Here is a 23,772-nt window from a genome sequence, read left to right as displayed (position 1 = left end):
TAAATCATCTGTCAAATCACTACTTCACACAAAGAAAAGCTGGGAAGAAAAAAGGAAACCATGATGCATTATGTTACATAAAGATCATATTCAAAATTAATATTTTTATTTTCTAATAATTATTTATAATTTGATGATACGATGATAATTAATTTATAATATTTATATATTAAAATTTGAATTAATTATTTTGTATAAATAAAATTATTATTTGATCAATAGATTTATTTATTTTTAATAAAAATATTGTTTAAATTTGTACATAATTTTGTATTTTTTAGCGTACTAGTAATTTAATTTATTTTTTTGTTAAATTTATATTTTTTTTATAGTTATTACTTTCAATTGAGAGTGTTAAATTTTTTATAATTAATATTTAAAATATTTCAAGTAAATTAATTTATTATTTATTTAAAATTACAAAAATAAAGAACACTTTAAATTTTATTATTTACTTACAATATGAAATAATAAATTAAACATAACTATTTAAAAAATTAAAACCAAAAAAGTAAAAAAATTGATGTGGACAATGCAGAGCAAATTGTAGTGTTGCTTCAATCCAGCATTATAAATATGACAAAGTATGAGTTAATATATATATTTATGACTGGAGAATCCGCAGTTTCCTGAGATATTATAATTGACTGTAAATGACGTTATATTGACACGTTCGTCAGAGAAAATGTTGATAGGTTAATTGAATTCTTGATCTTTGGTCAAACTTTCACCTATTCTACCCATTCAGATATTTCGTTAGAGGCTAGACACATATATATTATTAAATGGTCGAAATTGATGTAATTAAAGTGAGTTTTTTGACATTCACTCCCAAAGTATTTGACACTTACTTCTTTTTAATATTTTTTATTTATGTGTAAGTATTTGGATATAGAAGATGTAAGTGAGAAATCTCAATTTAAAGCATGGATTGAAAATGTCGAACTAAAGTAAGATTGTGTTTGGATCGATGAACTTGATACGATGAATTTCAAATATATCGCATTCAAATTATTGGACTTGCTTAGAAGGATAAAATTGAAGTAAGTTTCAAAATCACTCCATATTATTTTCAAACAAAATCATGTTTCATATCAAATTATATAATTTTAATCAACCTATTGGTGATTATTCGAGGGAAGTGAGAATTGTTAAGAACTTTAGGGTGTAAACTGAAATCAACCTATGTTTATTTATATCACAGGAGGCCCCGCAACTCACGTGGTTGCTGACTTTTCAAGGGTAAAATTATTACCCCTTTTGCTTTCACTATACAAATTTTATTGGTTTTTAGACCATGTATTTTTTATGTCATAAATAATCAATTATTAAAATATAATTATGATTTATCCCTACCCAAAAATTAAAATCAATATGATAAACTTAAAAAAAAATAATTAATCAGTATAATTAATTAGATCTGTGTTTTTTGAAGTAAAAATAAATTAGAAATTTAATCTTTTTGTGATCAAGATTTTATACATGATTTCAATTTTAGATATTGATGATATCAAAAATTTCACGTGTCTATAGTCCGGTCTGGTCAGCAAAATTATTCTTGTTGGTTGGCCGAGACCAAGCGGTCCAAGCAGGAACGTCCTAATCGGGAAATGTCGAGCTGAATGCGGACAAGCTAAATCCTACGCAGACAAACAAATGTCAGAGGGTGTGCCCCTAAAGTCACCACCTACTCGGTCCCTCCCATGCAAAGCGTTTTTACGAGTACATAATAGTTTTAACTTCCGAGCAGAGTGCTGGACCCTTTGGGCTTTTATCTTATTCTTTGGCCCATTAACTGTAGAGATGGGCTCACATGTTGTCTGGGTTGGGTTGACATGATTTGGGTCGGATCAGATTTTTGGGTATCAATAGTACTTCATCTTTTTGGTCTAAAAGAAGTATGAAGTTTAGACTAAGAATGGAGTTGCAAAGCCATTTTTTCGTTTTCCCTTATTTTTTTTCAAACCGTTGATTATCTGGGTTTTTTTGGCATCGTCTTTGAACATGTTTATCATTCCGATGTGATCAACAACATGCCCGTGATTCCGAACATGACTTTTACCACTGACTCAAACTTGTATTTGCCTAGTTCCATTTGATCAATGGCTTCTTTGAATAAGACATTTAATGAACTGTCTGATTCTACGAATACCCAAGCCACTTCGTAATTGGCTATCATGCCTCGGATAACCAAAGCATCGTTATGGGGTTGAACACCCCCGACATGGCCTTGGGTCTGAACGATATTACCGATTCAGTTAAGTGTTAGGTGAGATTTATTGATGAGGTGTGGCCCACACATTAAATAAATTAATATAAATTGGAATCCCACATCGAAAAGTTTACAAAAATGATTGAGGGTTTTAGTTATAAATAAAGCTCAATTCCTTCAATTATTGTATCCCAAAATCAAAAGCTTTTCAGCTTTAATAAAAAGAGAGTACATAGAAAAAAAGAATGTATTTTTTTTTGAGTGCGGGAATTCTCTTGTGTGAGTTAAAGAAATTATTTTCTCGGTATACTCAGGGTTTGGGAGTGAGAAATATTGAGTATATTGGTGTATACACTTGTTGTAATATTTCTTCCAGTTATAAAAGTTGCAGTGCTCCGTGGACGTAGCCTATATTGGGTGAACCACGTAAATCTTTGGGTTCTTGTTGATTATTTTATTTCGCATTTTCGGGTACTATTATCATCGTGATCGGCATCGCTTCAGTGTAATCTCCCAACAACTGGTGTCAGAGCCTTGTTGTGAAAATTCTTAAGAATTCTGAGTATGTTTTGTGGTTGCAGCTTTGTCTGATCTTCCACATCAGAAAAGATTTTTTAGATTTTTTTGTTAAGGCTAGAGAAGTGATGGCCGGAGATGATGGATCAGGACCGGGAATCAACAAGTTCGACGGTACAGATTTTACGTTATGGCGACTACAAATTATTGATTATTTGTATAGCAGGAAGTTGCATCAACCTCTATCTGGAAAGAAGCCGGAAAAGATGGAGGATGATGACTGGAAGCTTCTTGACCGACAAGTGTTAGATGTAATACGATTGACCCTAACGAAGAACATGGCACATAACGTGGCGGAGGCAAAAACAACGGAGGAGATGATGTCCATTTTGTCGGACATGTACGAAAAGTCATCGGTAAATAATAAAATACATCTCATGAAGAAGTTATTTAACTTGAAGATGAGAGAAGATGCATCGGTGGCTAAACACATCAATGAATTCAACACGATTGTTTCACAGCTAACATCGGTTGAAATTAAATTTGATGAAGAGATTCGGGCACTTATTCTTTTGGCGTCTTTACCAGACAATTGGGAACTTATGCGGGCAGCGGTTAGCAACTCTGTTGGAAAAAGAAAGTTACAATTCAATGATGTTAGATATCAAATTCTTGTTGAAGAAGTTCGCAGGATGGATTCGGGTGAAGGAACATCATCGAGATCTGCTCTAAATCTCGAGAATAGAGGAAGGGGCAGGAGTGGTGAAAAGAGTGTTAACCAATGACATGGTAGATCCAAGTCAAGAAATGAAAAAGACAATAACACATTTGAAAAGAATGCGAAGTGCTGGAGTTGTGGTGAGACTGGTCACATGAAAAAGAACTGCAAATCAACAAAGAACAACGCTAATGTTGTTACTGAGGAGGTACATGATGCTCTATTACTATCCATGGAAAGCCCGGTTGATTCTTGGGTTATGGACTCAGGAGCTTCGTTTCATAACACTGATAATCGTGATGTATTCGATAATTACATTGCGGGAGATTACGGAAATGTTTTCCTGGCTGATGGAAAACCTTTGGAAATAATTGGTATGGGTGATATCCGGATGAAGATGACAAATGGATCTGTCTGGAAAATCAACAAAGTAAGGCATGTACCAAAGTTGACACACAATCTGATTTCAGTGGGACAGCTTGACGACGAAGGTCATAAGGTGACCTTTGGTGATGGTTCCTGGAAAGTGAAAAAAGGGAGCCATGATTGTTGCTTGGGGAAAGAAAACTGTAACACTTTATATGACTTCCAGTTTGAGAAATAAATTACCGGCTGTGGATGCTGGAGCTAATTCAAGTCTATGGCATAGTAGGCTTGGGGATACGAGTGAGAAGGGAATGAAAATGCTTGTTTCAAACGGAAAGCTACCGGAATTAAAGATCGTTGAACACAAGCTGTGTGAAGCTGTATTTTTTGGAAAACAGAAAAAGGTGAGCTTTTCAAAAGAGGTTAGAGAACCGAAATCGGCGGATTTGGAGCTGGTACTGATGTATGTGGACCATCTCCTGTGACATCCCTTGGAGATCACTCAAGATATTATGGCACTACTGTTGACGATTCGAGCAGGAAATTTTGGGTTTATTTTGTGAAAAATAAATCGGATGTTTATGAGACCTTGAAACAGTGGGAGTTAGCCATGGAAGATGTGATGGATTCACTGTCATCCAATCGCATGTGGGAGTTGTCAGAACTTCCTGAAGGTAAAAAGATTTTACATAGCAAGTGGGAGTACCGGTTAGAACATGACGGTAGCAAGCGGTACAAAGAAATACTTGTTGTAAAAGGTGAAAAGGAAGTAATTGGTTACACTGATATTTTCTCTCTGGTGGTAAAGTTAACTACTATCAGGACTGTACTTGGATTGATGGTAAAAGAAGATTTACATCTGGAACAGTTAGATGTAAAGACGACGTTTCTTCATGGTGAGCTAGATGAAGAAATAAATCAATCACAGGGATTTGAAGTACGAGAGAAAGAGAAAATTGTGTGCAAATTGTATGGTCTCAAACAAGCTCCAAGACAGTGGTACAAGAAGTTTGATGGTGTAATGAATAATGATGGTTTTCGGAGGTATCAGGCTGATCACTATTGTTATGTGAAGCTTGATGGTTATTATATTATACTACTGATATATGTAGATGATATGTTGATAGCAGGAGCTTGTCTGGAGGAGATTGATAAACTTGAGAAAGAGTTATCAAAGGAATTTGCTTTGAAGGATTTGGGTGCTACAAAACAAATCCTTGGAATGTCCTTAGAGATCGGATGAATGGAGTCCTGAAGCTTGAGAAGATTCCTGGAAGCAAGAATCCAGCTGATATGCTCACGAAGGCTGTTATCATTGAAAAACTGAAGTTGTGTTTGACTTCAGTTGGTCTCCTGGACTAACAAAAGAGGTATGAGATGTTGCACTGATGGTGTGAAGACATGATTGAAATCAAGTCTTCAAATGAGAGAATTGTTAGGTGAGATTTATTAATGAGGTGGGGCCCACACATTAAATAAATTAATATAAATTGGAATCTCACATCGAAAAGTTTACAAAAATGATTGAGGGTTTTAGTTATAAATAGAGCTCAATTCCTTCAGTTATTGTATCTCAAAATCAAAAGCTTTTCAGTTTTGATAAAAAGAGAGTACATAGAAAAAAAGAATGTATTTTTTCTTGAGTGCGAGAATTCTCTTGTGTGAGTTAGAGAAATTATTTTCTCGGTATACTCAGGGTTTGTGAGTGAGAAATATTGAGTGTATTGGTGTATACACTTGTTGTAATATTTCTTCCAGTTATAAAAGTTGCAGTGCTCCGTGGACGTAGCCTATATTGGGTGAACCACGGTGATCAGCATCGCTTCGACGTAATCTCCCAACATTAAGGTCTTTCTATCATTTATTTATAAATTATCCATCTTTCGATGGCTAGATTTTTTTGCTCTGTTGGAATTCTCATCATCAGTAGGTACTAGGTCCTCTTGAAATCATGTTAATAACTGCCCGAGATGGCTGGGGAACTCGAGGCAGCGCACTCTGGTTGTTCTAGGTGGGACCGTGAGTCATAGGCGTTTTTCTTCTCCTGTCCCAACAAATTTTTCATCTTGTGGTCGTTTTGGGTACCTATCGTCCTCAAAGGTTCGGGCCAGAATGACCTTCATGCCCGAGTCCTGCTTTACCAGCCGCTCAATCTCGTCAGATCTATGTTTGAATTAATCGATTATAAGGCCATAATCATTATACAAATCGCAATGTATGTCTGAGGGAGGTCCCCGAGAGCTTTATCAATTCCCCGAAGCCTCTTTATAAGGTGTCTTTGTTCATAAATCTGTAGAGTGCAACCTTTTTCCATTTACAATGGAGTGTATGTTGCGCGAATGCCCCAGCAAAGCAGAAGGATTAACTCGTGTTGGCAAGATGGAGGATTCTCTAATCGAGCCTCCTTGGATCGCGAACAGTCATATTGATGTATTTTTTTGACTTGGCCAACATTTTCTCAAAACTGGAAGGAATTTTCTTCACTAGTGTGAGTCAATGAGATCTCCTCATCTCAGACCCTGAATAAAGGTGTTGATCAACAAGTCCGTCGTGGCAGAAGGGACTTCTACCACCTTGGCATTGAATCTTTGGAGGTAGGCGCGCAGATTCACCTTACTCTTGTTTTTTCATAGTAAACATGCTCAGAGTAGGCAGGGGCTGTTTCTCGCTGCTTGTATATGTGCAGGAAATTTCTACTAAAATATTGGAACGTTCGCATGCTTCCATGCTCTATCAAGTTCTACGGTGGCCGTGTAATTTGCGCCACATCAAAACCAGGTGGAAGAGGTGGCAGATGATTATTTTCATCGCTCTGATTTTGACAAGTATTTTCTTGGTTGGGATCTCCTTGGTTGACCCCCCGGCGTCTTCCACGTCTTTCTCCAATTAGCTTAATTCTTTCATCTTTGGCACATTGCCGGACTCTTCGGGTTTTTATCTTGTACTTTGGTTCATTATCTTAACAGATGGGCTCATATGCGGCCTGCGTGTGTCTATATGATTCGGGTCGGGTTAGATTCTCGACGGTATCAATAGATATACCAAGTATTCGTGGCACACGCATTGTATGTGTATTAGATATTACTGTTTTGGGCGACACAAAAATAATTATATTTTGTTTCTTTTGTCAATAAATTTATTCGATAAAATGTGATTCATTTAATTTTGTATAAAATATTAAAAAAATGGGAATCTTTTAAAAATAAATATCATATACTGTTATGATAACACTTGTAGCTTTTTATAATTATTTTAGAAAAAATAATATTAATATCTATTCTTCTATTCTATTTTATTAAGTGTGAGGACATGATAGTAACCATCTAGTGGACACAAACTTTTTCTTTCAATTTTACTCTTATATGATACTAATATTACACTTTTGTTTTTTGTTTGTTTTTTTTAATTTCAACACACACTTTTATTTTTATTTTTTTTATTTCAACAATTCAAATATGAATTTAGTCCCACCATAATTTATCAAATTTCACTTTAGTTAATCGATAATAATAAAAAAGACTGTACACATATGCATCGCGTGTGCAGAGGAACTATTTGTTATAAAGTAGGAGTATTTTAGGAAACCTACTCAAGATAGTTTATTTAAATCCACTCACATTTAATTCGTAGTATCGACACTTATCTCAAACCAGAAATGGGTTGCCAAACTTGGCTTCAAACCATCATTTCGTGGTCTAGCCCAGTTGAATTGCGCACACAAAGCCCCAAAATTTACCTATAAAGTTGACTTTATTTATGCATGCAATTAGGGTTCAACTCGGCGAACCGACTAAACCGATCAAAATCGGAGTTTCAGTTAGGTCGGTTCAGTCAATCATATTTTTTAAAATATCGGTCAAGTCAGTTTAATCATTCGGCTTTAGTTTTGAATGTAGAAAATCGATCAAACCGATTGAACAAATATTATATATGTAATTATTTTTGAGCCAGATCTGTTACAATTTTTATTTTTTTGTATTGAACTTTAAAATATCTATAAAAAAAAGTATTGAAATTTTTGAACTTTTATTATTTTAAGTCTCAAACCATTATAATTAATTAACAATTTATTATTTTATTTTATTGAGTTTTTGAATTTAATAAAATTGAAAAAAAAAACTAAAAAAACATTTTTTTAAATATCGGTTATTTCGGTTTACTGGTTCAGTTTAATAGCTAAAACTGATTGGTTCAGTTGGCGAAAAAAAATCGTGTTCGGTTTTGGTTCGATTCGGACCGATTGCACACTCATACATGCAATGTATGAATATATGTTAAAACTTATAAAATTTATCCATACAGTGGAGTTTATGTGATAGAAGATACTACTTGTTATTTATACTGATGATTCTTTGAAGTAGATATGTGTATCTATGTTAATTTTTTGGTAAATATAATTCTATTAACATAATTTTTTTATGCTGAATCTAACATATTGGAATGATTTTTTCAACGTAATTATGTATTTGGTTTTTCACTTTATTGTGTTTTTCTCATAAAATAAATTTAGGGAAGTGTTTTTTTTTAATTATTATCTATATTATATCTATCTACACTATATTATTAAGTTTAAGACACTTAGATTAACTAATTTTTAGTGTCATTGTCTGTTTTAATAATTATATATTCCTTTTTTGTTTCTTCTGATCAAGGGGATAATAATTTTTATTACTTCACCTAGTACCGATTGATGGGAGAGAGACGTATGTGGATTAGTAAAATTTTGACATATTCGGGATTTTCTTTGAGTCATCCCTTTTAATCCCAATCATCTAATAAGGGTTGCAACAGTTGTGTATTATCGTACAATGAAAGTCAGATAACACCTATTTAATAAAGTGTTAAAACTTTAATACATGTTAAATGTATCTCGGCAGATAGAGTGTTTGTTTTTTAATTATCAAATGTTATGTTCAAATCATACTTGGGTTTTTTCCTTTCCTTTTATATATTTATTTTTTAATTAATTGCAGTGTATTATCTAACTATTTTTTATAATTATATTTTGATCTTCATTTAAATATTTATAAAAAAAATATTATACATACCCAGATCGTGTACGTTGATACATCAGTTATAAGAAAGTTTGATGTCGATTTGTATAAATTAATGGAAAGTACAATGTGGACATATAAAAATTCAATTTACACATAAACAATAGTCCCGGCGTGTAAAATGTGATTTGATGAATTATTTATTTTGAATAAATATATTTATTTATTATTATAAATTTGTTAATGCCATTAATATTTAAAAAAAAAAACAATTATGGAGAGCAATTAATGTAAGTGCATTTAATGGCAATTCATTCAACACTTCAACGTGGGCTGCAGCAGATTTGGTGACGATCATATATTCTTAGTTGGTCGTAATTAATTAATGTTAGACTTCTTTGAGGATATAATTTGAATTTTGACTAGAATAATTAAGTTACGATATGCAATTTTTTTTTAAAAATATATATAACATTACGGATTTAAAATTTTAAATCATATAATAGGGTTGTATGTACTTACTACATTTTTTTGTTTAAAAAAGTATTTTATTTTGAGTAAATCTCTTGTAAGACGGTCTCACGAATCTTTAGGGGGTGTATTCATTCTATACTTTCAAAGACTTTTAATGACTTTTTTTAAATGATGGACTTTTGTGGAGTTGATGGATTTTTATTGACTTTTATGGAATCTCGTAGAATTGTAAAACAAATTTCATAGATTCTTATAGACTTTTTTTCAAGATTTTTGTAGATTTTTGTAAACTTTTTCATAGAATTATGTGAATTTGTAGTTTATAATCGTGATTTATTTTTTATTAATTTTTTTAGAATAATTATTGGACATAGATAACCTCTTCAATTTTAAATTATTTTTTTATTTATGAATGTAAATGAATTTTACTTACTTAAAAGTTAAATCAATTTAATTTGTGAAAAATGACAAATGAACTATCCAATTTATTGAAATCAAAATTTCAATTCTTTATGTCAATTTAACATATTAATGAATAATATTTTTATAATTTCATAATAAAATTTTATTAAAAGAACACTCAAAATAATGAGTTGTCTTTTATAAAAAAAATATAATCATTACTGACAATTTGATCAACATCGTTCTACATTCCATTGGCTATGATATCCCTCCATGCATTAGCATTTGCTCGTTGTTGTTTTTGAGTATTAAATAACTGATCAAAGTCGTCACCTTCATAAACTTGTGCTGATGAAGACAATTGAGCTTCTTTATCTAGTTCAATTTGAAATTCATCAAATTGACACTTCTTTCAAAGAAAATTGTGTAATATAACACATGCCAATACAAGCCCTGTTAGGGGTGGGAAAAAATACCGAATTTTCGGTATACCGAGATTACCGTAACAAAAAAATATTGAATTTACCGAATTTTAAGTATACCGAAGATTTCGGTACGGTATGGTAACAATACCGAATTTTCGGTACGGTAACGATATCCAATTTGAAAATTTTGGTATATACCGAAATACCGGAAAAATATACAAAAATTTTAAAATATATAATATTTTAAAACAATAAATTATAATTTTTTTAAAATGTAAGGTTTTTTTTGGTTCGGTATACCGAAAATAAATAGATGAGAAAAGAATGAAAATTTGTATTGAATTTGGGAGATTTCTCAATTAAATGTACATCCAAATCTTTAGGTTGAATCAAAGACTTTTGTTGACATTTTATTGTTGTACCTTAGGCTATAATTCTTGTACTTAATAGAATTCCATAGTAGTCATTGTGGGGACCCGGACGCTAATCATTCTCTTAATCATCATTTGGGATAATTTAATCAATTATAATAAACAGGGTCTAAATTTTTTTTCTTTTTAAAATACAGTATTACATGCGGAACGTAATGAAATACATCCTAATATACATGTCAGTATTAAAGTACAAGTCTTGTACTATATACAATCATTCAAACTAAGGTTTAACGACTATAAATCAAGTGTTCAAACCCTATCTCAATCAAGTCCGTAGTCTTCACTCTAATCACGATCTCTCTTCATCTCCTCGACCCTGAACCTGTCCCACCTGTTGCCATGCACACATACAAACACGACAACAGCAGGATAACTCCGGTGAGATATATATCTCAGTATAAATCAACGAAACATGCAATCATATAATCAATATAAAGCATAAACCGATATCAGGAATATGTATCAAAATCTGAAAACATAATCAATATAAGACTGTCAACCAGACTCGTGACTCCACGTCTCAGACTAGACTCAATCCTAGTCTAGGGATCCCGGTTTCCAGACGTTGGCATTCCTATATCGAACATCAGTAATAGAAGAAATTCCAATTCTATCCACTTCGATATAACCAAACATCCGGTGTCTTGACCTATCCGTCACAGACTTTGGCACTATCGCCAATTCACTATCTTGTGACAACGTGCAATGTGCCAGTAACGATTCCATCACTATCGGCACTTATGTCACAAGATCACTCGTCTAATATTCGTCTAATACATGCTTCTATAAATCAATAGAACAAGCATATCAATTCAAATCAATGTAAATAATAATAATAAGTATGTGATTTAGGGAAACTCAAGTATATCCTACTCGAGTCGATCTCCCAATACCACATTGACTTATACCTTTCTTTTATTGCAGTTCTGACGGTGTCCCTGTCTGGAATTCAAAGTCTGTCAACCCTCAATCTGGCAATGACAATATCAATAATACCATATCAATATACTGCTCAAATCAATACCAATCTGATCAATCTGGATTCAACCCAAAATAAATGGCATAACGGCATAATCTCGATATTCCCGTCAATACAATCTCAACCGATATTAATTACAATCCATAACCAATATCCAATAGAATCGGTAGTCAATCAACAATCCAAATCTGTCCAATATCAATCGATATATTCTGAAAAATCATAACAATTCCATAATCAATCTGTTCCTTCAATCTGACTTCGATTCTACGATGTCTAACATGCCAAGAACATCATATATGAATCATATTTGATTATAAAAATATCATAATTTCAAGACCTATCAAAACTTAATAAAACTTACGTCCAATTGTAGCCTGCGTCGATAGGAACACAGTACTGAAGTCGGATTGAAATTCTGACGAACAAAATCTTTCACAAAAAGGCGTCCAATTGTAAACTTTTCTCGATTCTTTTCTGATGGTTTCTGAGGAATTAAACTTGATACATATATATATGTATGTATATATATATATATATATATATATATATCATGCATGTACGGGGCAAGTGGCTTCATGTTTGTCTAACACGTCTCGCGCATATGCGCGACATCAACCGGCGCGTATGCGCGAGACCTACTGGTCTTCGCGTTTCACTTCTCAGCAGCTCGTATGCGAGGTTCTCTGGAATTGTTCATTACTTCTCGCACAGCTCGCGCATATGCGCGCACACCCTCCGCGCATATGCGCGAGGCCCTCTGCCCACCCCGCGCATATGCGCGCATACTGATCGCGCATATGCGCGAGGTATACTGTCCCCGCACATTCTATATCTCACGTTACTTCGAATCGTGTCTCGGTTGGCCCTTCATAATCATATCAAATCATAATAAATCATTTCACAGATTAACAGATAAAAATCTCGGGCATTACAGTCATTAAAAGTCTATTGACATTTTGAATACCTATAGACTTTTGTAGAGTTTTTAAAAGTCAAGTTTGAATACCACATGACTTTTTAAAATTCTACAAAAATTTACATTGAATACCACTAAACTTTTATGAAGCATATAAAAGTCTAGTTTGAATATCTCTAGACTTTTAAACTCCATAAAAGTCATTAAAAGTCTATAACCAATACACCCCCTTTATCTGTGAGAAGGGTCAACCATACCGATATTCACAATAAAAAATAATATTTTTTATGGATTACCAAAATAAGAGATCCGTCTCACAAAATACGACTCGTGAGACCGTCTCACACAAGTTTTTGTCTTTTATTTTTTTGGATTAGAAGAATAATAAATTACATAAATGTGTAGAAAATTAAATAATATACACTAAAGATATTACATGATAATTAATACGAAGATCGGACCGAAATCTTTGTTGCTTTAAGACCAATAGATTTTTTTGAAAAAGTTTTATGGGTCAATTTTGTGAGACGAATCTCATATTTGAGTCATTCATAAAAAATATTATTTATTATTATAAATATTTTGTATAAATTTCGGGGTTTGATAATGTCCAATTCAATGTGATTCATTAATTATATTATAATGAAGTGTTAAATTTAAATCTATGAAAAGGCAAAATGGCAATTTATGTTTCTTATGTCATTCTTCTTGTAATTAAAGGTTTTCATATATTTGTGTTTTAGTAATATATTTTAAGTTTCGTCAATTTTAATTATTTTTCTTTGAAATGTGAACATAGTATTGCACTCGTAAGTGTTGTGTTGGTTTCAAGTCACCGCCACATCAGTATCACTTTGGAAAATGATCAGAGTCGCAAGAAAAGACGAACAATGAACTATAATGTTAAAATTTAATGATATTGATGATCAAAATCGCAGATAAATAAATAAAAAACAAAAATAAAAACAAAAACAAAATTGAGATTTTATATTCGATTGTATTATATGCCATAGTAGAACAAGTTGTTGAAAAAGTTGAGAATAGTGTGGCAGGTGTCGCGTTAAATGGGGAAATTTGAGCACGTTTCTAGCGTGAAACAAAATGGGAGGCATGATTCATGAAGCTAAGCTTTGTTGGTGGACATAAAATAAATACTCCAAATAACGAAATTTTATTTAATTTTATTTTTTCTTATGAATTGAAATAAATTTATTATCATATCACAAATTCTAATTTGTTAGGTAACAGCTTTCTTTTATTACGATTTACAAAGCAGAGATCAAAGAGACATGAATTATACTTGAAGAATTATTTCAGGGAACTTAGGCATAGTTTGATACACATGATAGATAAACATGTGATATATAATATAATGATAAGTTAATGATAAATAAGATATATGATATTATATTTAATGTTTGATATGATTTTAATAAGAGTGATTAAATTTATATATTATATTGTAATGACAAAATTAACCTTATCATATTAAATTTTATAATTTCAAAGTTGTTGCTTGAGTTCATATTTTTTATTTGTTCATGCGCCGATAGTGCTTGCATGATTTATTTATTTTTACCTAATTTTATATATTATATAATATGATAATTGAGCCATTGATTTTGTGAGTCAAGTCAAATATCAATTTTTAAAGTCAATCGAGTGATACTAATAATTTTATTGATATTTATAAAAATTATTTATATAATTATCTCGAATTCATTTATATAATATATACAAATAAATAAAAATATTTATTTGATTTTAATTTCTACCTACTAGCATAGATTTATAAAAATCATTTATAAATTGAGGACAATTAAGTCATTTGTAGTGTATTTTATCATTAAATTAAAATTATCACACCTAATAGAAAGGACATTTTATCCTTCTAAAAAATTATTTATCAAGGGCCCATGATAATATCATGGGCCCATGATAATATCATGGGCTTTTTAAAAAGGTACCAAACATGGATAAGGAGATTATTTATCAATCTCTCCCTTATCTCATATACCAAACTATGCCTTAAGGTCTGATATATCACATATGACAAAAATTTGTGTGAGACGGTCTCACGTGTCGTATTTTGTGAGACATATATATTATTTGGGTCATCCATAAAAAATATTATGTTTTATGCAACAAGTATTATTTTTTATTGTGAATATCGGTAGGGTTGATCCGTCTCACAGATAAAGATTCGTAAGATCGTCTTACAAGAGACATAATCATCACACATTATATATCATTAAAAAGGGGGTAATGTTAATTTCCATATAAACCTCTCTTTAAGTCTTCTTATAAAAGATGTATTGTTCATTCTAGCATCTCTTATATATTTATTATAAAAATTATTGTGAGACGATCTTGCAGATTAATTTTGTGAAAATAATATTTTATTTAAAACACATATAAAAAAATATAAGATAAAATTCACTTCGTCTATCTTATGTTCTTACTTTTATATATTTATATTATATTATATACTTTATTTCAAGTTCATAAATAAAAATAAAAATAAAACAAAAAAGAAAAAGGAAAATGTCTGCTAGTCATGGGAATTGGGAATGAATGGTGTGGTTTTCGATGCACAGCTGGAATTAGCGGATCACAGCTGGCGTCACGTACGACCCAGCACCGGGAAAGGGCCAAAACACGTCGTCGTTTATTTATACTCTCGCCATACTAAAATGTCTGTTTTGTACATTACGTTTATTTTTGTTTGAATTTTCGTAAGATTGATTATCTTGACTTTTTTATGTGCTCGAATTCAAAAAATATAAAATGTTTAGTTTATGGTATATATACATATAAAAAGAATATAATCAAATTTGTGAGTTTTATAATCGATTAATAGTTTCGATAATAGTAGGTTTCTTGTGAGATGGTTTCATATATTTTGTTCCGTGAAACAACTCAATCATACACATATTTACAATAATAAGTAATATTTTTAAGCATAAAATACTATTTTTTAATGAGTAACTCAAATAAGACTTCTGTCTCATAAATTTTTTTGTGTTTTAATAATATAAAAATCTTATTATATAGATCTAAGTTATGTCAACACTAATATGTTATCTTATATTAAACACCTTCAAAAGAATATAGTTTTACAACACGTCCCATTAATGATCATGAAAAATTGATTAATACATAATGTTTGAATAGATGATTATAAATTGTAATATCAATAAAACGATAAAAACTCGACCTATGATAAATCATACTAAAATCACTTCATCATCATTAAAATTGTAATGTAAATACACTCAGGGTCACCAAACATAAAAGAATCCAAATCCAAGGACAAAAGCTTGTCTCATCCCTTTCAAATATAATTTATATCATTAAGAAAAAGTGTTGATAAAAATATATGGAAAAAATAGCATAGATATGCACTAAATCAAACAAGCGTGCTGTTCACAGTAGAGTATGACTAATGTATAAAACCAACAAATCAGTATCTTGAGGAAAACAATAGAATAATTCTTAATTAAATCAAACCGAGGCCTGTAGCTTGTACAGTTTCCTTAAAACAGATTCGCCCCCTCCGGTATGTGCTCCAAGGATTCAGCAGACGTCTGTTTCCCAGGATACAACTAGCAAACCAGCAGAGTTGCAGCACAAAAGCAGTACCCGAACTTTATCAGTGAACGGAGCAGAAGCAGAACAAGCAGAAGCAGTACTGCAGCAGAACAAGCAGAAGTACTGTAGCAGAACGAACAGTACTGTAGCAGAACAGAAGAACTGTAGCACGAAGCACTACTGTAGCAGAACGGAAGCACTGTAGCAGAAGTTCTACTGTAGCAGAATAAGCAGATGAACTGTAGCAGCAGGAGTAAGTGGATTTTTCGGTCTCTCTTTCTAGGCTAGGCACATCCCCTATTTATACATGTCAATATCATCCATATGAAAGGTCACATGTTGCCTTAAATATGCCTTAAAGATGGTAGATGAAGCACCAACAGTTGGGGAGATGAAGCACCAACAGTTATGCCATGCGATAGGTCGCAAAGGCATGTGAAAGGTCTCAACTGAAAAAAAATAACAAAAGATGGCATAGACTGCTAGGCAAATTTTGCCTTGATCGGTCCGACATTCGACGCGCCCGTACGCTTGCACACGAGTCAAGCCTTTTTTACCCTGCAAATCGGGCCCATGATTTGCACCCCCTGCGCCTGTGTGCGCGAGAGAAGAGCCTCTTGACCAATCATAGTTACACATCCATAAAGTGTAACACAATATAACTTATCTATACCACTTCATGTTTCCAATGTGGGACAAACCCACCTTTCCAAATTTCCATTCACTCACATGGAAATCCCATAAGCCTAAAAGCCCACCATTAATCCAACAAAAAGTCCATATCATCATCATTAAGACATTTTTTTGTGTGTATGATAAAGGGTGATTGATTCTTAATCTTTCACTTATCATGTATTTGATGTGTATGATTAAAATTGTGATGGGCCTGTTCAACCGCACTCGGCCCACGCCCACACTGTATGTATTATAATCATCTCGTTGATGGTTATATAATCTTTTGAAGGAGAAGGGATGATGTTTGATTAATTTAAATTTTCTTTTGATATCCTAAAGTTTAAAATAATTATAAATTCAACAAATTTAATAATATTTAAACATAATTTTAAATTTGACTAATATTATAAATAATTTAATTATTATTAATCATATTTTAATTATTATTATATTATTTTTAACCGTAATATTATAATTGTTTTTAACCATTATTTAATATTCAAATTTTTATTAATACTTTAATTATCACAATAAATGCATATTTATGTTATTATCAAATTTTAATTATTTTCTATAATATTAATCAATTTTTTAGTTGTTTACGGAAATTGAAATTAATGAAAATTTAATAATTAATATAATAGTTTAATTTTATTTATAATTTTTTAAATAAATTAAATTTAAAAATTTTATTTATTTATTCAATCATTTTAATAATATATTAATAATTAATATATGATGACGACATTTTAGTAATCTTAATATAATTAACAAAAATAATCAACCAAGTTAAAATCATGTCAAACTTCATATAATTTATCATAACGTGTTATTTATCATTAGTTTTTATTTTATAATCATTTTTATTATATATTATTTACTTATCCTATCACACGAACTAAATGGTAACTAAGTCCAATTAATCCACCACCTTTTTAAATCGAAGCTCCAAAATCCTAGCACAAAGTCCCGATCCCTTTTATTATATATATAAATATTTTTTAAAAAACAAAATTATTATTTTATTAATATTGTGCCACTCAAAATTAACATATATATTATATATATATATGTATATTGGTTTTGTCTTTAAACATGAATATATATATATATATATACATATATATATATATACTGACATCAAAATCGATTATTAATCCAAGAACCCAACATTAAATTAAATAAATAGTCTCCTTAAATATTTTAAAAAAAAGATAAAGTGGCAAAATTGTAATTTCACACAGAAAATAGTTGTCAGATCCTCCTCGCTATAACGAGAAAGGTAACAAATCAGGCATTTCCATATTTTGCAAGGGCAAATATGTCCTTTTGAATCTCACTATAAATAACTGAGCTCGCTTTCCAAAGCACTCTCCTACACACTCTCAATTCCGAATTCTTATTCCTTGGAGAGCAGCCAACTCTACTCCGTTTAGCCATTGGAGGGGGGAAAAGAAGCGGGCAAGAATCGCTGGATATTGGGAAAATATTCAGACGATTCTCGTCCTGCGAGCCCTTTAATGAGTCGCCGTTTTTGTGGTCCCTCTTTTGATAATTGGACCTGAAAATCTGATTCTTGCGGGAGGATGTCGTGGATTGATGACTGATATTGGTTGATTGCGGGTTATTGTGACGATGGTGGATTGATTACTCTTTCTTTGGGGTGAGTGAGAAGGGGGAAGGGGGAGTCTTTTTTTTTTATAATGGGGAAAGTAGTGGTGGGGTTGGCGGCGGGGTGTGCAGTGGCCGCGTGTGTAGTGGCGGCTGTGATGGTGGGGAGGAGGGTGAAGAGGAGGATGGGATGGAGGAGGGTTCTGAGGGTGGTGGAGGAGCTGGAGGAAGGTTGTGCCACCCCGGTGGGGAGGCTGCGCCAGGTTGTGGATGCCATGGCGGTTGAGATGCACGCAGGGCTTGCTTCCGAGGGAGGTTCGAAGCTCAAGATGCTCCTCACTTACGTTCATGATCTTCCTAGCGGGTAAAACCTTCAACAGTTCAATGCTTTTGTGTGCCTCTCTTCATTATCTCATTGCTTTCATCATGTTTTGGTGCTCGAATATGCTGTTGCTTGTGTTCATTTTTGTGTTTTTTTGTGGCATTGATTTTACTCGTTTAAATGGTGTGAAAATTTTCAAATTTTATGCTTTTTTCGTTGCTGTAATTTTTTGTAATTGACAGTGATGTTATCAAATTTTTATGTGTTTTGGCTAATGCTTGATTGTTTATTCTTCTTTCTGTCTGTTTCAAGGTTGGTATCGCTTTCAAGAATGGGGTATAAGTTTTTGCTTCACCAAGTTATTTTTTTCTTTACCCTTTATAAATATGCTTGATTGTTCTGGTTTTTACTATGCATTATTCTTTGTTGTTCTCTCTCTCTTTGTTTTTTACTTATAATTTCTTTTGTTTTTATAGCATTTCATCTATCATTTATCGTCCTTTTCCTTTTTTATTTTTTAGATGTTTTAATTTTGTTGTGTTTTGGATTTTTTTTGCAGGATCTGCTCCCCATTTTTGTTCTTAGACAAGCTTAATTAGTTTGATGGTGTTCGATAGGATTGTATACTAGGTTCTACAGTTTTACTTCAGGATAACCCACACTAATTAAGTAATCTTGTTTAAGATTTTCTGGTTAACAAACAATGTATTTTCTTTGGTGTAACTTTGGAATAATATCATTTCAAAATTATTGTGTTCTTTATTACCTTCCAAAGGGAGAGCGTTGATAATATAAAGTGTTTGACGGTATTGATATGGTTGGTTATAATTATATATTATTGGTGTTACACCATTGCGATCATTATATTAATCTAATTTGTTTCGGTTTCCTTAAAGAAGGCCTTCTTTAGGGGTAAATTGTTTATTTTTAGATGCTTTATGTAGTTGCTTTGAAATTATTTTTGTTGCATACCTAAACTATTTTCAATGCCAGTTAAAATCATCGGGCACTATGGTTAAATAGTTCCTGTTTTTTAGATTTCTTCAATTCTATTGCCGTTGATCATTATTTTGTTTGCTCTCTTCACATTTATAAGATAAATTTTGTTCTAATATTCTTTTTGTGTGTTTCTAGTTCTTGCTTGTATGTGCCTTTTTTTTCCCAATTCTGATAAAAACAAAATAATTTTCATTTTAATTTTTTCAATGTGTCAAATGACTATTTTGTTAAGTCCAAGCCTCACAGTGCTTATATATGCATCTGTTACAAATTAAAAGCTAAAATTTTCAGCAATATAACTGCTCAATCTCCTTTTAAGTGTCCTAATTGTGTTTTTAAATCTCTGTCGCCTGGATAAAATTAGAAAGCCTTATTTGGAATTTAAACTCCTTTTGTTTCCCAAGTTTAGCGTTGCTTGTTAAGTTCAATCTTACATTATTTCTCCAGGAATGAGAAAGGAACCTTTTATGCTCTGCATCTTGGTGGTACCAACTTTCGAATCTTGCGGGTTCAGCTAGGAGGCCAAAGGTCTGCTATTATTGGACATGACGTAGATCGACAACCCATTCCTGAGCCTTTGATGACTAGCACAAGTGAGGTAGGCAAGTTTAGCCTTTTTTTTTTCTGTTCAAGGTAATTTGTAAGAATTGGGACACTGACCTTTTTCTTCATTGTGGTTTCCTCTATCAGGAGCTTTTCGATTTCATAGCCGCACCATTGAAGGTTTTTGTTGGAAAGGGTGATAACGTTTCCGAGCTTTCAAAGTTGGGAAAGAGGGAACTGGGCTTCACATTTTCGTTTCCGGTGAAACAAAATTCTTTTTCATCAGGACTTCTAATCAAATGGACGAAAGGATTCGCTATAGAAGACACGGTTAGTTGAATATGTTTTCTTTGTGTTGGTTCTAGTTGTCTTCCCTAATGAGTGGAAGATGATAAGTAGTTTTTTGTTTTTTTTTTGGGTGGGGGTGGGGAATTTATTCTTAAGTTGCCAGTTATTTTCAAATGTGTCAAAATGTCGGAGGAATTTGTTCTAAAGTAACCACTTATTATCACATGTCATTTTATTTCAGTACTCTGATTTACCCCTTAGATGTCTACGTTGCTTTCCCTTTTTTCTCATCCAACATGCTTTAATACATCATGACAATAGATTCTATTGAGAAATCAAGGGATTTCTGAAAGCAAATGACTTCTTGCCATATAATTGGTCTCAATACTACCTGCTTCAAATTTACTTTACTCCTACACGCTGATGTCAATTTTTGTTAAATCTGGCAGTCAAGCTAGTTAGTTCTAAGAGATTATACGAAGGCCATTTTTCTTAAATTAAATTCGAATAATTAATTTTTTGCTTAAATTCATTATTATGAATAGAGATGTGTTGAATTATAACTTTGTGTGGATTCCATGCTTACTTTTAGGTTGGAAGAGATGTTTCTCAGTGCCTACAACATGCATTGTCTCGGAAAGGCCTGGATATTCAAGTGACTGCACTTGTAAGCACTTTGTTCTATCCTATTAGATTTGATAGCCTCATACATGTAAATGAAGGGTTATTCTCATTTATATGATGAAATGCCGCAGTTTTTTCCCAGTTGGTTTTACATTTCGTGTTTAGCATAAAGGAGATTATCTAATTATTTTCTCTAGTTGATATTGGTTTTTAGCTAACGTAAACAATTGCTCTTTTTCTTTTTTCCTTTTTTTGTTTTAGTCCTAAATATTGACATCAAACATTATGTGGGTTTATATATCGACTCATTATTGATTCTTATTGTGTAAGCAGATAAATGATACCGTAGGGACCTTGGCTGTGGGTCATTATCATGATGAGGACACATTGGTTGCTGTGATCATTGGGACAGGTACTAATGCCTGTTATTTGGAAAGAGCAGATGCGATAATCAAGTCTCAAGGCCTCCTTACTACTTCAAGAGACATGGTAGACTTTCCAAGTGTCGATTAAGTATTTTTCATGTTTGATATAAGACATATTTGCTTTCATTTTCTAGCGTTTCTAATTTGCAACATTTCTGAAAATGTTAGGTGGTCAACGTAGAATGGGGTAATTTTTGGTCGTCACATTTGCCTAGAACATCATACGATATTGACTTGGATGCTGAGAGTCCTAACCCAAATGATCAGGTGATATTAATTCAACAGTTAGTAACTTTTTGCTCGATAATTCAAACAGGCGACTGATCAATGAAATATAAATTCAACAGTTAGTTACTTTTTGTTCGTTAATTCAAACAGGCGACTGATCAATGAAATATATGCTATGCTATAGGGTTTTGAGAAAATGATATCAGGAATGTACCTAGGAGATATTGCACGCAGAGTGATTCTAAGAATGTCTCTGGAGTTGGATGTGTTTGGACCTGATTCTTCTAAATTACACGTGCCCTTCATCTTGAGGTAATAAATCTAATTCTTGGCGCATTTGGTCTCAGTATTCAAATTCATTTTTCTGTTTTAACCTGTTATTATCATTTTACGTATTTATGTTTTAACCTGGTATTATGGTTTCTCTTTTTCATATTTATTCTTTTATCCACTCCTAAACTATTCCAGGACTCCTTTAATGGCTGCCATGCACGATGATGAATCCCCTGACTTAAGGGAGGTATCCAGAGTCTTAAAAGACATCTTGGAGGTTGAATACCTACCCACTCTTTATTTTCATTTTACTTGCATCTTACTGAAAAGATCCCAACTGCTTTGCCTTTCAGATCCCTGATGTTCCCCTTAACATTCGCAAGCTTATTGTAAAGGTATGCGATATAGTGACCTGCAGAGCCGCCAGATTGGCTGCTGCAGGAATTGTGGGAATACTGAAAAAGATCGGCCGCGATGGGAGTGGTGGAGTCGCTGGTGGGAAAGCCAGACCCAAAGTGGGAAGCCAAATCAAGATGAAAAGAACGGTGGTGGCGATTGAGGGGGGTCTATATACGAACTATACATTGTTCAGAGAGTATCTAAACGAGGCAATGGCACAAATACTAGGTGAGGATGTTGCTCCTTATGTCATAATTAAAGTGACTGAAGATGGATCAGGTATTGGTGCTGCCCTTTTAGCTGCATCTCATTCAGCTTCCTCTGTTGTTGATACCGTACTATAGTTGCTATATATATATGTATGTATATGTATGTATGTATGTATGCTGTACAGCCCGGACCTCATCTCCTGTTATATTCACTTTGTTATATCTTCCCTAACACTTGCTGGAAAGCTCGCGTGACAATTTTCATGTTTCAATCAAGATTTTGAATTGCAAGATATTAGGCGAAGCCGTGTTATTGAAGATATTGCACCAAGGATCAGGGGCGATTCGAAGTGTGCATAGCCCCTTTATACTTGTGGGAACCATAAACTTATGGTGTATAGTTTGTAATGTATGTGCCATGATATATACTAGCTTGATCTCATAGGTTACAATGCTGGATGATGATGTAAGGTCTGAAATATTGAATTTAATTATATTCATTCATTAATATTTATTTTTTAAGGACATAGAATTTGTAATTTTTATGCAGTATTCAATTGAAATATAAAAATTAGATATGACTTGCAGCTTAAAGATTTAAAACATGAAACAAAATTGAGTCATATATACTGATCCAGACCTGAATAAGAACATATTAAAATCAGTGCATATGAAAGTCTGGACAAATTTTTACGATATCTGTTATTTTCTTTCTCTGGGAAAGATGTCAAATTCCTCGAACAAATATTTTCTTAAAAAACTCCATTGAAACAACAGTTTGATTCAAAATCGAACCCCAGATTTTTGTTCATTTTGATTCAATTTTCGAATGAATTTGGTTCGGTTTTGATTGTATAAAATTCTTAAATTAAAACCGACGATTTGGATTTCTAAGAAACCAAATGTTAAAAAATAAAGAATGAAAGACAATAGAAGGTGACCCCACCAGGGTATTTTCCACAATAGAGTCCGACTCTGCCTCGGTTAGTTCAAAACAGGGGATTCAAGATTTGTGCCACTTTAAGTAAGATTTAAGTATATGAACTGAAAGGAATGGAAGCTCTCCATAAAAATCTGTTCCAAGATTATAACTGGTAGCAGGAATTCGACGTGTGTATTTCTCATATGTAAAATCCAAAAATTAGA

At 32.5% G+C, this 23,772-nt stretch overlaps 1 protein-coding gene across 2 annotated transcripts; it reads left to right on the top strand.

Annotated features, from left to right (window-relative positions):
- The first annotated feature begins 17,980 nt into the window (after positions 1-17,980).
- Positions 17,981-23,134, top strand: LOC142539271 (hexokinase-3-like). Of its 2 annotated transcripts, XM_075644606.1 has the most exons (9): positions 17,996-18,680; positions 20,085-20,235; positions 20,328-20,510; positions 21,061-21,135; positions 21,426-21,581; positions 21,686-21,784; positions 21,930-22,057; positions 22,214-22,295; positions 22,372-23,134. In XM_075644606.1, exons 1-9 carry the CDS (start codon positions 18,409-18,411, stop codon positions 22,759-22,761), a joined length of 1,536 nt encoding a protein of 511 aa, XP_075500721.1. In that variant the 5' UTR covers positions 17,996-18,408; the 3' UTR covers positions 22,762-23,134. The 2 variants fall into 2 exon arrangements, with proteins under 2 accessions (XP_075500722.1, XP_075500721.1); XM_075644607.1 differs by lacking the exon at positions 21,061-21,135 and having other exon boundaries at positions 17,981-18,680.
- Positions 23,135-23,772: the final 638 nt, after the last annotated feature.

The sequence above is a fragment of the Primulina tabacum genome, chromosome 3 (assembly GCF_025594145.1).
Source record: "Primulina tabacum isolate GXHZ01 chromosome 3, ASM2559414v2, whole genome shotgun sequence".
NCBI classification, from domain to species: Eukaryota; Viridiplantae; Streptophyta; class Magnoliopsida; order Lamiales; family Gesneriaceae; genus Primulina; species Primulina tabacum.
Note: the sequence above shows the minus strand (reverse complement) of the source record. Positions and strands in the feature narration are given on the sequence as shown.

Coding starts and splice junctions, on each gene's coding strand:
- LOC142539271 (XM_075644606.1), top strand. CDS start 18,409: ATGGGGAAAGTAGTGGTGGGGTTGGCGGCGGGGTGTGCAGTGGCCGCG. Junction 21,136..21,425: donor ATATTCAAGTGACTGCACTT/GTAAGCACTTTG, acceptor TTGTGTAAGCAG/ATAAATGATACCGTAGGGAC. Junction 21,785..21,929: donor GTCCTAACCCAAATGATCAG/GTGATATTAATT, acceptor GCTATGCTATAG/GGTTTTGAGAAAATGATATC.